At 32.9% G+C, this 17,165-nt stretch overlaps 1 protein-coding gene across 3 annotated transcripts in view; it reads right to left on the bottom strand.

Annotated features, from left to right (window-relative positions):
- Positions 1–12,487: 12,487 nt before the first annotated feature.
- LOC124364603 (telomerase reverse transcriptase-like) overlaps positions 12,488–17,165 on the bottom strand; it is a 35,097-nt gene continuing 30,419 nt past the window's right edge. For all 3 annotated transcript variants that reach the window (XM_046820200.1, XM_046820201.1, XM_046820199.1), the window contains 3 exons: positions 14,770–14,836; positions 14,622–14,671; positions 12,488–12,573 (listed from right to left, as the gene is read on the bottom strand). Coding sequence is in view for 1 of the 3 variants with exons in the window: in XM_046820201.1 (XP_046676157.1) it covers positions 14,808–14,836 (29 nt within the window). In the remaining 2 variants the exon portion in view is untranslated. The remainder of the gene's footprint in view (positions 12,574–14,621; positions 14,672–14,769; positions 14,837–17,165) is intronic.

Genomic DNA, 17,165 nt, shown 5'->3' with positions numbered 1-17,165 from the left:
TTGTAATAATATTTCATAAATTTATCACTAAGGCAAAATTGTTATAGGTTTTCTAAATAATTTTAACTCTAAATATTTATCTGTCATACTATAATATTGTCCCAAATATAATCTTTGTATTGTATTTATAGCTTTAAAAAAATATTAAAACACATGTTGAGAAGGGAAAATAATATTAAATATCTGTAAATTTTACTGATAATAATAAACAATTACAAACAGAGCATTCTCCTTTGTAATAAAAATACTCAAAGTTTAAAATTTCCTAAGATATTATTAATTTCCCTTGTCGCACAATATAAAATTAAGTAAAATCTCTACAACTTATAAGGAAAAATGAATCACAAAATGTGTTGCTAAACACCAATCTCGAGAATGGCTTAACCAATTCAGGCAATTCCTTTTGTAAAATATTCATTGAAATCTGAGAATGGATTGTTTTCACTTAAGGTACTCAAAACTGGTGGGCTTCCTTGGAATTGTGATATGGCATTTTAACAGTGTCTTAAGGAAATAAAAAGAAATCAACACTAACATGCCTAAATGATGCATTCTTTCCCAGACTATAGTGGGAAAAAAAACTTCTATAAGGCAAAACCTTATAAATGATTATTTTGAAACATTTGAACTTAATTAGGATTGCCCCCTTATACTGGAAGTAGGTATGGTTTCCCTCTAGTCCGAAATAGGCTTCTCAGTCCTTCATATGTATGTATATATCTTCATCCGGACAACAAGGCATATACAACTATGGCACTGGAAATATCGTAGAACAAATTTTAAAGAGCTACATACATATTGTTTTCGTTTTTTGATCAAGACCAAATTGAGGCAAACTCAACTGTGGCACGGTAATTGAATTTAAACGGCCGGAAGTAGATATCTTTTGACTGAGATAGGAAGTGTAGGACAATGGATAGAAGTAAAGTGAAGTAGGTTTCAGAAACCTTTGTATTTGTATTCTCTTGATCGGAGCAACAAGACAATCCCAGCTCCTATATGTACAAAACATGATACTAAGTCAGGTTAAACCCTAATCCTCCTAACCATAAACACTGCAATAATATGTACCTGATGTATGCTCGTCATGTTTGGAAAAGTTCATATGACCATTAAATTACATAAGTGCTTTTACTAAGTAGTATAAGGATTTTGATTTTGAAAGTTGCATGTAATGTGGTGGGTAACGGCATGTGGTTTCATAAAACCTATTTAAAAACTGATTTCTGGATGTCCTGAAACATTTTTTGGACACTTTTCGGATTTCCTGATAATAATAATTGCCTAATTATTAAATAGATCTTTCAGTAAGGCTAAAAAAGCCAAAGATCTGATCTTTGTGATTCAAAACTCTAAGAAGACAATTACTATTCAGTAAATTGAAATAAAATTATTCAAAACTACAATGTTTATTTTAAATAAATATTACATTTCCTTACATTTACATTCAAATTTAGGTTCAAAACTGGTTAAAGGTTTTAATAGCACTAAGAATAAAAACAAGAGATTTATCATAATTTATATTTTGTTTAATTACACTAGCAATAGTGAAAATCTTGAAAGATTGTTGTTTATTCGAATAGCACTTCTCGAATAGGCTAATTACAAAGAAATTTTCATTTTTGTTGTATAATATATAAACAGCAGACTGAGAATTAGGAACATTATGAAAACCCTATTAAAAGTTCTGATAAAGACTTCTTCTTTTGTATAAGGAGCACTATTGGGTGGATGCCAGTTTGAATGCTCTGTATTTTGCCTTTAATTTATTTTGCTACTGTATGTAGAATACTTTGGTATGAAAATGTAATGTCATATGATTTGTTTTCTTTTTAATCCTCCCCAAGCAATCAGACTATATCTCAAGTGTGTCATGTAAGGACTGCTATTACAGCTCAATGGCGTATAAAGAAAATTAATTTGGGGGGGGAGGCTGATTCACAGAGTGATTTAGGAAGTATAAAATACTCAAGGATGTAGCCAGCGAGGATATCCAGGGGGTGCAAATCCCCCATATTTTTTCAATTACTTTTTTTAGTAAACAATTATTATTACTTAAATAATTCAGTATTACTGACATGTACTGCTGAAAGATTGTTCTCTATAAAGAAACGGGTCAAGAACTTTTTAAGGAACAAAATGGGGCCTTACTCTCTGTTCAATGCGGGAAAATTTTAGTTGTCTGGACCCCCCAAAATTTTTTCTGCTACGTTCTTGAAAATACTCTCCAAAATAGAGGCTCACTAATTTTCCCACTTGAAATATTTGAGCCCATGACCTCATAAATGTGACCTAGCTTAAAACAAAGTACTGGATACAATTTTAATGTGTTTTTCAAAATTTGGGGGGTAGGGATGAGCCCCCTAAATACCTTCCCCTCCCCCCCTTATATACACTTATGATTTCAGTGCTTCTTATTTTTCATTCTTCTACTGTATGAATACTCATATCATATTTAAACCTTTGATGAACCTCAGTATGATCGCTGCTTTCCACTGTAAATGGATTACACAAATTTGACTACCTATATACTTTGTGGTATAGTTAAAACATTAGTGAGCTATTTGCTCTCTCAGACATCAATTTAGGATAGCTGGGTGGTTTAAGGTACTATAATGTAACAGATAAAATATACAGGAGTTGGCCTTGAAGTTGTGGGTTCGATTCATGTGCCTTATGTTAGGAATATTTGCGGTCACTGGTCTGTGAAATAAACAGTAGTTTTCTTGGGTGGAAGTTGAAGGTATCAGTATATACTTGTATAAGTGTACTTGACTCTAAACAGGCATTTTGCTCTTTTTTATTTACTATACATAAAACAAACACTTGAGTGTTATTTTATAGTTTTACAACCATAATAACACCTTTTAAGAGTTAATCATATAACACCAAACTATGAAAATCCATTTGCTAAATAGAACTAATGCGTCAAAGTCAATTTAAATGGGATTCCCAGGATTGGTTTTGGCCTAAGTAAGCCCAAGGTACCTCACTCTAGTGTGTTTATCTTGGAGACCTTGGTAGTGGTTATGAAATATTGTAAATATTACTTGATTGGGTTTTGTTTGATTAAAAACCAGATCGTTGATGTGACAGTATTGTTTGGCTCTGTTGAAGATAGAGACAGTCTTTGTTTAGTTGATATTAACAAACAGAGCTGTGTGACTGTTCCTCAATGATTTTGAAGTTACTTTGGGCAGTTGAGAGGCTATCAAGAAAAGTCCAAGTACAGAGCCTTAATTCACTCTTTCATTCTCTGGTAGTTGTTCAAAATATGCTTTATCGCAGATTTGTTTTCTGTACGGGTAAGTTACTGTTTCCTTGTTTTCTAGGACAATAAACAGTAAACATCTTCTGCACTTAAACCTAAAATGTCTCCTGTACAGCTTCTAGACTGATGTTTCAGAGAGTTACATCCTGTCCAGATCTCATTCCATATCCACAGTAAAGTAGCAGTGGTGGTAGTGGGTACCATCTCAGCCATTCTACTTTGGGGATGAGTAAAATACAGTGGAACAGGTGTATCTGAGTAGTTGTGGGTCGCAACCGTTGAATGATATTCCAATATGTTATTTCCAATTGCAAGCTCGATGGTACTGATTGCTGACATTGCTCTACTCATTCACAACTATTGGATAAACTAGACTCAAAACCATTATTACCTACAGTAAAAACAATGTTGTTACTACTCAAGACTGATTCACTATGTTACCCAATATCCAAAAAGATTGCACCTGTAGTTATGTTAGTTAAGAAATTTATTCTGTGAGTGTAACCTAAAATATCCCATATAATTACAGCTCATTACTCAGTACTTATTATAAATCATTTGACTGTTTGCCTACATATGTTCTTCTTCAATCAAGTAGCTTTATATATACATAATTATATAAAACATAAAACATGAAGCACTTGAAATATATGTTATTAACAGCAATGAGTTATTATTTAAACCTCAGCCTAAAACAAAAAATCATTTTACAATAGGAAAATATATTAAATAAACCTATTTTTAGGGCTTTGTTCACACATAAAACTATGGTGGGAAGGGCTGATTAGAAATGTTGAATTTAGCTCCAGTTCACCTTCCTCTTACGTAATGCTGTTGCAGACTTGACTCCTGAAATCTGGAGTCATTTTGGTTTGAAGGGATCCAAAAATAGTCGGTGACAAAGAATGAGAACACTCAAAACGAACCCCCCGCATCGTTTTGACATCAGAGACAACCAAAGTACAAAAAGTAGTGCAATCTAGGTGAAGAGGTATACTCATTGTCTCATCAGGTGCACAGTTGAGCACACTACGATGTTGACTGAAGAAGCTGCTTTATGTGTAAAAGACTCGGTTGCTCCACCGTGCTTTGGGATTGTGTCAGTCAACATCGTAGTGCACTCAATTTTGAAAGGTAAAGCATGTATAAATGTACCTCCCCTGCATACAACAAGCCCATAACTTAGTCCTGAGTGTATTAAACCAGTGTAAACATTTAACAGCAAGCTTGAAGGACATACATTATGCAACATATAAAAATTTCACAAATTTCTATAAAACTTCTTTTTTTTTGTGAATTTACATAACCTTTCCATGATAAATTTGAGTTAATGGTTAGTTCAAGGTATTTGTATCGATCTACTTATTCAGTCTTTTTACAGTTGCAACTTTCTACAGTTGCAGAGCACATAAAATGATATGATACACCGTATTCTAAGTTTATTTCCAACTTTTACCTCAAAGGTTTTGTCACTTGGAAGCATTGCATTTTTATTAAACTAAGTTTTAAAACTTCTAAATCATCATTCATTTGTCTACGAACAGTTTCTAAATTGTAATTAGAGTACATAAACGCTGTATCATATGCATAAGGTGTCAATTTGCCATTTAATCCTCCATTACATGAATTGATATACACCAGAATAAGAATTAGACCCAGAACTGAACCTTGAGGCACACTGCACTCAATTTTTTCAAATTCATTGTATACTTTCTCTATTATCACACACTGATTTCTATCTTTTAAGTAACTTTCAAACCATTTGTGGGGCAGACCCCTCACAACCCCTAACCATAACTGTTCTAATATTTTATGATCTACTATATCAAAGGCCATTGTAATGTCAATATATAAAGCTGAATATTTTTGCCAACATTGACTCCATCATAAATATCCTCAAAAAAGGTCAACAAAGCATATTCTGTACTCATTCCTTCTCTAAATCCAAACTGTTTTGTGCTTAGATAGCCACAAATTAAAAAAATCAATTAGTAGCTTTTTTATTATTTTCTCAAAAAACTTTAGCAAACACTGAAAGTGAAGAAATAGTTCTATAACAATTCATATAGAATTCTCTTCTTTCACATTTAAATGTGGAATTACAATGGATACTTTTAAACAATATGGAAATTCACCTTCTAACATGCTTTGATTGAATAAATCTGTCAGTAATAGAACTATATTTTTAGAAAATTTCTTTAAAATGTGATTGCTAATGCTATAATTTCCAGATGATTTATTGTTTCTAAAACTACAGATTCAGTTACCAAGTAAAAACCACAAATTTTTTACATTTTTACCTTGAAATAATTGACTATCGACAATAATATAATACAAAAATGTATGATAGTATAAAATAAACTAGACCTACCGATCAAGTTGTCCTTTAACCAAATATCTCGACATTTGAGGTTAGTGTTTTGCTGTTCTTAGATATTCCTGGGGTTGCCCATAAAGTAAGTGACAACGTAAGTTTCGCTAAACTCAGCGTAGGTATAAACAATACAAGGAGTAAATCCTACCTACAAGGACGTAGCCAGCGAGGGAGTCCAAGGGGGCCGGACTCCCCCTCCCAATTTTTAAAATTACTTTTTTAGCATGTACTGCTGAAAAATTGTTCTTAACAAATGTGTCTGGAAGTTTTTAAGGAACAAAATGAGGAATGAGCAGTTGACTGCACTTGCCTTACTTTCTGTCCACTACGGGAAAATATCAGTTTCTCCAGAGCAAGTACTAGATACGATGGCTCAGAAGTCAAGAAGAATTTTGTTTTTGTAAAAACTCTTACATATTATCAATTCTCAATGTGGATTCGTATACTATGCACTGTGTTTTGCAGACAATAAAAGCCTCTTTTTTTAAATTACATTACTACATAATACTAATTAACTTCAATTATTAATCGTAAAGCCTACTAAAGCAGTGCCTCCACAATTATGAATATCACTTGTCAATACAACCTATTCACACATAAAAACTTTGTGCAAAAGTCACTATTTTGCTTCTTAAAATTGAATGTTTCAAAAATTTCAATTTTCTGTGGGAGGCCCCCCAATTTTGTCTTGACTCCCCTCAAATTTTGTCCTGGCTACATCCTTGCCTACTTGGGTTTCCTATTGCTTAGGTAATTGTGGTTCCTTGTCATTGACTCCCAGAGATTCAACCTTAATATTAAAACTATATCCAAACATTCAAAATCCTTACTTAAATCTATAAATATATATACTTCCAATTTATCGATAATAAATTAATTGTATTGCTGTTGAAGTGCATTAATTGTTTAGAAACCCATGTAGTACAGGCAAGGCTGGAATTACATATGGGCTTAATTAAGGGCTATAGGTAAGGGCAGCATACTTCAAGGGTAGAGAAACTTCAGAAACATATACATAGGCTAAAAATATAGTTTAAACGAAAGTGGTAAAATGTATTAAAACAAAAATTGTAAAAACATTTGAATAGGCAAACTCTACTATAGTATAAAAATAGGCTCTTGATACGGTTGGATAATTAGGCTTCTGATAGTACTAGCTTCTGTACTCTATCTCGTACAGTATGTCACACCACCGATGGGAGATGAATCGATTTGACATTCATGTGAGGTAAAAGCCTGAAGGAGTCAAGTCTGTGACAGTCAGATTTAAGATGTTGCACTGAGAAAAAGGAGCTAAACTCAACATTCACATTGAACCAACCTTTCCCACCATAGCTAAGTTATGTGTAGAAAACTCGGTTGCTCCGTCATGTTTTAGGATTGTGTCTAAAACATCATTGTGTACTTAATTGTGAACACGATGAATGAAAACGCTTAATCTACATTACACTGGATAGCTGGTGGGTAAACAAAAAAACACTTTTGTAGTCTAGGCGTCTGATGTCGAAACAATGAAAAGAGTTAGTTTAGAACGTATTCATCATCGAATTTTTAATTCATCAACGAGTCAGACTAGACACTACACTAGGCGGAAGGTGAAATGGAGCTAAACACAACATTTACAATATCATATTATTTTGTTTTCCAATATAAATCTCCTGATGAGTATAAGTGGCAGATGTTTCTGTGAGAGTTAAACATGCAAGTGTGTTCCCACTTAAACAACACAAGGCAATATTCTTCTGTTGTTAAATTGGACATTCAACATTGCTAAAGACACTGTACAGTTTATTTTATGATATTTCTCTCTTATTTGTCGACTGAAAGTATTTAATATTATATGTAACGTGCCAATAGAATTTTTTAATTCAACATAAATATTGTGACAGCAAATCATTTTAGCACTAAGTGAATATATAGATGTAAAATTTCACTGTTTAGGTTATTTTTTGTCATAACTACAACTGGTATTTTTTGAAACTACTCTGTGTTTATAGAATAGCATGTATTTGAACAAATTTGCCGAATGGACTTGTGGAGTTGCAAACAATGGGTGTGCTTCTTTTTTTTATGTTTGTTTTTCATAATGGAAGGAAACAGGATTTTTACGGACATTTGCCATTGTTCAGTGATACAAAAATATCAGTAACACTACATTTTGAGATCTGCAATCTGACCTCTTCTTCAAATAAATAAAGTTTCTTAGGTAAGTAAGTCTGGAAAAATGGGTGGACATTGGTGCTTTCACACGGAATAGCCGATTTCAGCATCTAGTGCCAAAACGTGCCACGGATGCGTGTAGTAGTCCAGGACTGGTTTACCCGTCTCAACTCAGCTTGAATACAGCTGACTTTCTTTTAATTCTTTTAAATTAGTAATTAAAACAGTTCTAGTATATTCCCTGTTAAATTTGGCTGTTAAGGTTATTTTCTGTCATAACTACAAATGATGATTTTTGAAAGTACTCCGTGTTTATAGAATAGCATTCATTAAAAAAACCAACAGTCAACACTATTTAATTTTTTTAAATAGCATCCGAGAAGTAAATCATTATGGTAGAATTTATTTGCTTACAAAAACCAATGAAAAGTTGCTTAAATAAATTCAGATGAAATTTACAACTTGGCATGGTTAAAATTTTCCATCCAGAAACTACAACTTCCTTATTATTATTATTGTGCATCGTAGATTGTGATACCCGATTGCAATTGTAATTGCAAACAATTTGTATGCACTATCTTAATTACAGTGTCAAATGCTTGTTTCTGATTGCATTGACAATGGACAATTAACAGTGTAGGAATAGCAGCATCAATTTCTTATTTTCTACTACGTATTAGTTAATTTGCAAATTAAAAAGTGACTAGTATAATATTATTTACAGTATTTGATAAATCATTCACAAAAAATTACAGTAATTAAACAACTGTATTACAAACATTGTTTAACTTTGGAAAAGTGACTAGAATTTAATAACTTGTTCTATTTATAGCCCAATGCCACAAATCTAGAAAAAAGAACTACAAGATAGATTCAAAAGATGTCTAATGACCACAAAGTTTGACAAATGGTAGCAAAATTATAGTTTCTTAATTATTATGAAGCTGGAGAAAATTCTTTGAAAACAATTATGACAGGGGATGAGACATGGGTTCTGTATCATACCCCAAAAACTAAACAACAATGTATGTGAAGGAAACAGGATTTTCTGGACATTTTCCATTGTTCAGTGAAACAAAAAAAAATCAGTAAGCAGTGTTAAAGATTTTTTGTTTCAATGAACGATGGCAAATGTCCAAAAAATCCTGTTTCCTTCACAATCCTCCCATCGTCAAAAATTAACTTCAAACAAAGAACAATTGATGCATTAAAATTAACTAAACAAATCCAAAGTACCAAAAAACCCATCAACAACGAAATGACCACAGCTACCGTGTTTTGGGACCAGAAGGGTGTTCTGCTTATACAATTCTTACAGCCAGGGATATATGCAAAAGGCTACTGTGAAACTCTATGATGGTTGTGGGGAGTCATTCAGAGCACAAGGAGAGGAATTTTCACTTCTGAAATTGTCCTTAATCAAGACATAGCCTGTCCTCGCAGCGCTGCTCTGAAAACATGGCTCCTTGATAGATGTCAGTCAGTGATGTAAAATTCCCGAGAATTTAAAATCTAGGAAATATTCCCAGGGAACATTGTCGGCAATTCCTAAAATTCATAAACTCCAGAGAATTTATGATTAATTAACAAAACAGCTCAAACACCTTTACACAATATGTATTTATTAGCAGTATATTTGGATTAAATCAAACTCAAAAACTGAAATATATTTAAAAATAACATTCACAGGTATTTATAAATTTAAAAGGTAAATCACTCAAATTAATTAGCCAATATGGTAATTGTATGATAAAATAACAAACACTCTTAAATGTTAAAAAAATATTATTGATTGAATCAAAACATCATAAAAATTCCATAAAATATCTACATTAAACCTCATTGTAATTAAATTACTATTAAGACCTAAACCATGGTTTATGATCAACTTAATTAGCTTTTTTATTTTAAATTTTGTTGTTATCTGTGCATTCCTACTTTATGTTTTAAAATATAAATAAAATATTTGGATATAGGTTTAGGTTTTTGGATCTGAACTTAACCGACTTGTTAGAAATAAACACATTTTTTTCAACGTTTAAAGATCATAGAATTAAGTAAATATTACATTAAGCTTTATATTTCCCTATTATTTATTAAAACATTAATGTACTAAATGGTATGGCAATATTGGTAGTTATTAGCCTAACAATTACAAATTGTAAAGCCAAAAAACAGTGAATTTAAAAATTAGGTAGATTTTTAAAACTTTATACCTAGAATGTTTGAACATGAGTCCCAAGGAAATTACTTGTTAAAAAATGCTTGATTTTTAATAATGGTTTAGGATGTAACATTCATTTAGTTCTATAAATATCCCGGATATTATTTAATATAAGACCTTAATGCATGGAATGATAATTCTTATATTAAAGTGTATGAATTTACTTAGTTAACCTAGTTTTAAGGTTCTTTAACAGTTAGTAAGTGTTATAATATTCAAAATAAAATAATTTCCCAAATTTTGCGAATCTTCCCAGAGCAAAGAAATATTCTCAGCAATGTTTCCATTTCATAAGTTCTCTCCCACTGAGAATATTCCCGTCCCACATCTTTAATGTCATTGGGACATTTTTACCATCCAGCCTATACGCCTGACCTAGCATCAAGTGAATTTCTCTGAATTGGAGAAGTGTCTAGGAGGGCAGAGCTTCCGATCAGATGACGAACTCCAAAATACTGTGACAATCCATCTGGAGTCACTCTTGGCAACGTTATATGAACAGGTTATTGGAAAGCTTGTACCACAGTGTGACAACCACACCTTCATACGCATAATTAAAAGTTAAATCAGTGTCAGCCAACCTTATTAAGGCTATTTAGCTGAAATGGTGACTAAATTTTAAAATCAGTGGTGATGATAAACTATTATTTACAGCCTGGTTTTTAGTTTTTAATGGATAAGACATTTTTCATTTGATCTCCAACATTACTGGCAAGCTAGATGATCAATTTCTTTCTTAGAGGATCCCCCTCTATCAATTTTATGAAAAATAGGTGGTGTGCTTATAAAACGCACATCACTTCTTAGCTTCTAGAGTTCTAGAGTACTACATAACGTGCAAAGAGCTTGTAATACTGAACAATTACTAAAACCTCACTATTCTCTTGTTCATATTGAGACACCTAAAATTAATAGCAAAGTTTTGAAACACTAAAGAAAAGATGTAATGATTGATTAATAACTACCTAGTACCCATTTCAAGACCACAGTGTTTCTTAACCCTTTGCGCTCGAAAGGCCAGCAGCACTGGCCACACCAAGGTCACAGACAGCTCGCGTTAGTTTTGCCGTAGTTTGTCCTCGCAACTTGTATGGCCAGTACAGATGGCCACACTACTTTCATTGACAGCTCATATTGTTGCCATATTGTGGCCATATTTGTTATTTGCCTTCTCAGATCGGAATTATTTTTCAATATCCTCAGCTTTATATGCATAGTAATTTAAAATGTTTAAAGAAATGAAAAACAATTTAAAATTTATTTTCAATAAATCTTTCTAATGCAAAAATAAACATACATTTGAGAAATTTCATTCTTATATGTATATTGTTAACAAAGATATGTAAATAAAATATTATACAGTACGCATTTACAGTTATGTTATTCTCGGACATGAACTATTTTACATTTATTTCTTTCTTTACATTCTTTTATGGAAAAATACGCACCTATGTGCAGTAAAGAATAGTTAGCACAGGTCTTCTAGTAAAATTTTCTAGGTTTCTATCCCCTCAGTGTATAGGCCCACTACGGGTTATTCGTCTTATTTCCACAGTCAATGTTTAGAGAAGAATTATAGGTTAATTTAAAATTTACTGCTTTACCTAAAAATGACTTTTAAAGTATAGCTACTCGATAGGTTTCAGGACTCACCATTCATTATAAAACAAAGAGAATATTAAAAACCAACTGCTATGTTTAGTGACCAGTAGTGCTGGCCTTACTAGCTATGGACGTATTACATCTTGGCCGGTACAGCTGGACATACAAGCTGAGGTAACATTACCGCAAAAATTAATCCGCGCTTCAGACAAAATGGCGGCGGTCAGTAGAGCTGGCCATACAAGCTCCAAGGACAAATAATAAATACTGCCTTCGAGTGCATACGGTTAAAGCCTCAACACAGCCACTTTTCAAAATTTTAGGAATTTATTGGTCCTCAACATCATCATATTTCAAAACTGGTCAACTCTTTCCCATTACTAAAACTTTTGAGTGACCTTCCCTTTATTATTTCTATAGAGTTTGAGATTAGAAAACTTGTCTAAATTAAAAAAATAATATATAACACAGAACTTTAAATATTCTTTTATGATTTTTGTGTTCATTAAAAGTTGATCAACCATTATAATAGTTTTGAACAATGTTTCGTGAACTCAAACCAACTATTTTTAAATTTTATACTCAAATATTAGAATTTGTTCTGCTTTATAAGTTTTTTTTCTTATCATAAAACAAGATATTTGGCCTTAGATAAAGTAGTGTATTTATTTCCTAACAAAAGGGGTTGTTATTGATTTATGAATAATTCTTTCTTCGTTAAACCAAACTAGTGTTAAATTGATAAATTGAGCTTCATGTACAATATCCTAGGAAGTACAGTGTGATAAAATAAAATTTTCCAGGCAGAACGATTGAAAATAGTGTGTACACAGGTTTTAATAGATTGCAATAAAAGTTGTAAAAAATTACTACATTTTTAATCCAATATTTACAACAAAGTATTAAAACTGATATCTTGAGTGTACATTGTCTGTAGGTAACCTGAAACACAGCCATATATGAGCATATTAATGTAATGTATAACTTAGCTGATAATGAACAACATTTTTATACACCATGAATGATCTATATCTGTCAAATAAAAACCGCATTGACTCACAATCACAAATAATAACCCTCCCCCCCCCCAAAAAAAGGGGGATTTATACACAATTTTGAAATCCATGGAAATATTTTTTTTTAACGTAAACATTCCCACCAATCAAGAAATCTTCCCAACTTTAGGAGATGATGCTTAAATCTTAAGCCATTTTCCACTTATGTTTCTCTAAAAATTTAACTGTAGATCACAAAAGGATTAAGTCATTAAACACAAGTAAAAGTAACAATATGCACGAATTTACTTGCAACTTGGAAGCAATGACTGGAGCAAATCTCCAAATACGCCATACAAAAATTCAGAGATACCATGAACTGAAGACTATGAACAGTTGCTCAACATCTAATAAAGGCCTTGAGTTGAGTGAAGAAACTGGAAATGCATGTAAAGACAGATGCGACTGATGGTGGAAGGGGACTCCCCTCCTATAGCCTTCTACCACAAAGCTATTTAAAACCTTTAAAAACACCAACTGCAGAATGAACTCTCTTGAAACTACCTTTGCAATTGTGAATAACATTTCTTTCACTATATTAATAAAAATATTGTTAGTTTGTTTCTTCCAACTATGGCAATTCTGGCCTTTTTGTCTCTAACTGCTTTAATACGAGGATCGTTCAATAATTTCTTAGAAAATCCTAGATATGGCACTCGTAGGATTTAAGAAAAAATATTTTGTTGCTCAATCCATCGTGTAGTTTTGTTTCTATTGACGAGTGAAGTGAACAACTTTTGTTAGTTTATAATAATGGAGAAAAAAGAGTTTCGAGCGGTGATAAAACATTTTTACTTGAAAGGCTTAACGCTGAAAGTTATCAAATCAAATCTGAGTTGGATGCAGTTCATGGCACATCTGCTCCTGCGTTTGAAACAGTTTACAATTGGGTAAACAAGTTTAAACATAGCCGTTCATCTACAAATGGTGAACACCGATCGGGACAACCAGTGGAAGTTCTACTCCCGAAATGGTTGAAAAATTCCGGGAAATGATTTTGAATGATCGACGAATAGCTGTGGCTACAAGGATATCACAAGGTGCAGTCACTTCAATTTTGTATGAAACATTGTTAGTAAAATAAATTTTCGCGAGATGGATGCCGTGTTTGCTAACTGAGGACAATAAGAACAATCGTGTGGTCGACGGCCAACATGGCTGAATTGAAATTCAAAACGTTGCAACATCCACCATATTCACCAGATTTTACCCCCAGTAACATTTTTCTGTTTCTGAATTTCGAAAAATGGCTTGGCAGACATCGCTTCACTTCAAAGAAGGAGGTTTTTGAGAAAACAAATGCTTATTTTGAAGAATTTCCAAAATCGTATTTTTTTGACATCTTAATTTAGATGTATAGAGCTGAAAGGAGATTATAATAAGAAATAAAAAAGATTTTGCTGACTTATAACTAATTTTTCTATCCTTTTCTAAAGACTTATTGAACGACCCTCGTACTACTTAATAATAGAACTAAACATAATTGTTTTTAGAGTGTTCATCAAATCAAATCAAAATATTCTTTATTCATACTGTATAACATGAATACAATTGAATGGTATCAAAAACTAACAAATTAAGATCATGTATTTATGATCATTTACTAAATTAAAATAGAGTACGGTACAGTATCCTCATAGTCCATTGAATGAACAAAGGGTTTTATTTATTAAATACATTTTTAGTTTGCTTTTAAACTAAAAAAAGAAATTTCTGATTTTATATTTTTGAGTATTTTCTTGTAAAAGTTAATTCCAGCATATTGTGGTTTTTTTTCAAAAAAGTACCAATCGATGAGGAGTAGCCACAATTCGTCACTCTGTCTTTTATTGTACTGGTGATACAGTATCATACAAGCTGAAGTAAAAGCAGTTCAAAATTTTTTTATTTATTTAATCTTTTTAAAATCTATGTGTTTAAAAAAAAAAAACTTACCATAAACGTCTATAAATCCATACTAAATACGTACTGACAGCCAAGGAACTCTGTAACAAAGAATTAAGTTATAAAAATTCACGCTTAACATTTTTATGAAATATCTAAATTTATTTATGTATTTCAGGTTGTTTTAACAAAACCTTACCTGGTACGATGTTAATAATTCACATGTGAGATGGACTCTTAACACACACTGGTGTTCAGATAGATTTCTGAAAGACAAAATTACTACAAATTAGGTGACAGGGATAATAAATATAAATTTATGAAGTATCCAATTTAATGAGAATCAATTATTGATAAAGTAAAACCAAGGAATGATCCATAAAAAATGCAGTCTTATGTTAGCTAGGTATACAACTAAAACTTAAAACTTTTAACAATACTGCACTGATAAAGTGATTTTAATTACGATTTGACTTAAGTAGACATAGCAAAAATCATAATATATTATAAAACTGACTAATTAAAAAGAACTATACAAGTCTACTATACTTTTACTTAACATAACAAAAAATCTGTTTTTCATTTAATAATTTAATAATGAATGTGGAATTTCAAATAGCCTGCAAAGTAAGAACATTACTAAATTGAATGTTTTTCTGATGAAATATTTTTAATAGCCACTAACAAAAGCAATTAAAATATCACAAAACTATAAAAATATTGGGATGGTCTGAGAAAAGAATAACATTCAACCTGGAATTAATTACAATCTTTGAACATTAATATTCTATAGTAAACAAATGTGCTTATATCAGTGTTGTTTCCTGATATTATTGCTCGTTCAATGGACAAACTCTTCTGAGAAGATTTATATTGGATTTAATACTATAAATATTTAATATATGTACTTCTCTTTTATTATTTATTTAAAATTACCAATCTTTACAAATACGAGGTCCAATCAAAAAGTATCCTACCTTTTGGTGCAATGTAAAACTGAAGTTACCTGAAAAAAGCTGGCGTTAATTTTCTTCAAAATAAGCACCCTGAGAAGCAACACAACGATTCCAGCGACGTTTCCACTTCTGGAAGCAGTCTTGAAAATCACTTTTCGGCATCGCCATGAGATCAGCCGACGTTTTTTTCATAATTGCTTCTCGACTTTCAAATCTGGTGCCTTTCAATGGTTTTTTTGAGGTGGGGGAAGAGCCAAAAATCGCATGGAGCCATATCTGGAGAGTACGGAGGCTGAGGAACTTGCGGAGTGCCGTGTTTCGCCAAAAAAGTTTGAATGAGCTGGGAAGAATGAGCTGGCGCATTGTCGTGGTGTAGCCGCCAATTTTGAGACACCCACAAGTCAGGTCTTTTGCGGCGAATCGCATCTCGGAGACGACGTTGGACACTTAAATAGTACTGTGCATTCACAGTTTGACCCTCAGGGGCATATTCATGGTGCACAACTCCACGGTGGTCGAAAAAAACAGTAAGCATCACTTTGACATTGCTTCGAACTTGCCTTGCTTTTTTTGGCCGAGGATCCTGGGGAGACTGCCATTGTGATGACTGAAATTTGGTCTCAGGGTCATATCCATAGACCCAACTTTCGTCTCCAGTTATTATCGATGTCAAAAGTCTGCATCATCCTCACAACATTGCAGCATGTCCTCGGCAACATCCAATCGCCGTTGCTTCTGCTCGTCTGTCAGCAATTTTGGCACAAATTTTGCGGCTACCCGGCGCAATCCCAAGTCATCCGTTACAATTGCTTCAGCTGATCCGAAACTGACATCTAACTCAGTACTTACTTCCTCCACAGTCGACAATTCGACAATTTTCACAGATCAAAACTTTTGCTTTCTCGATGATTTCCGGAGTTCGACTTGTTTTTGGTCGGCCCGAACGCGTGTCACTTTCTGCCGAGGTTCGACCACTTTTGAAACGGTTATACCACTCTTTAATCTGCGTAACACTCATTGCCTCATTTTCGAATGCTAGCTGAATTTTCCGAATGGTCTCACTTTGTTTTTCTCCGAGTTTCACGCAAAATTTAATGCAATAACGTTGTTCCACTTTTTCCTTCATCTTCACAGTTAGAGAAAACCGATACACGCACTTGACTTATCAGTACATACTGACCCGTCTCCGGCGAACCAGTCGGGGGATCAAGATAAGACTTTGTACCTTTCCTTATCATAGTAGGAACTATTGTCACAACAAATCTTATCTCATTATTGGCAGCAGAAGCCGCGATACACGACGAGGTCGGATACTTTTTGATTGGACCTCGTACATAGCCCTGTCAACACAACTTCTTGGCAAGCACCAACAACATATATTTTTTTTAAATACTATGAGCACTGAACTAAAACTGTGTGCCAGAGGGAGGGGTGTGAAAGAAACACTATATTACACCAGGAGTAGACTGATGGATAGATAATACTCACGTGGCTCTATTGCTCCTGTGTTTTATTACAATTCTGGTGAGTTTTTCGAATTTGTTTTTGTGAATACTGTGCACAGTGTGGTTCAAGTACCTTTTAGACCCGAGGGTAAGAACAGTTTTATCAACAGTTTATCAAATTTTTTATTCTTCAA

This window comes from Homalodisca vitripennis, chromosome 6 (assembly GCF_021130785.1).
Source record: "Homalodisca vitripennis isolate AUS2020 chromosome 6, UT_GWSS_2.1, whole genome shotgun sequence".
NCBI lineage: Eukaryota > Metazoa > Arthropoda > Insecta > Hemiptera > Cicadellidae > Homalodisca > Homalodisca vitripennis.
The sequence above is the reverse complement of the archived record's forward strand: the minus strand, read 5'-3'. Positions and strand labels throughout refer to the sequence as shown.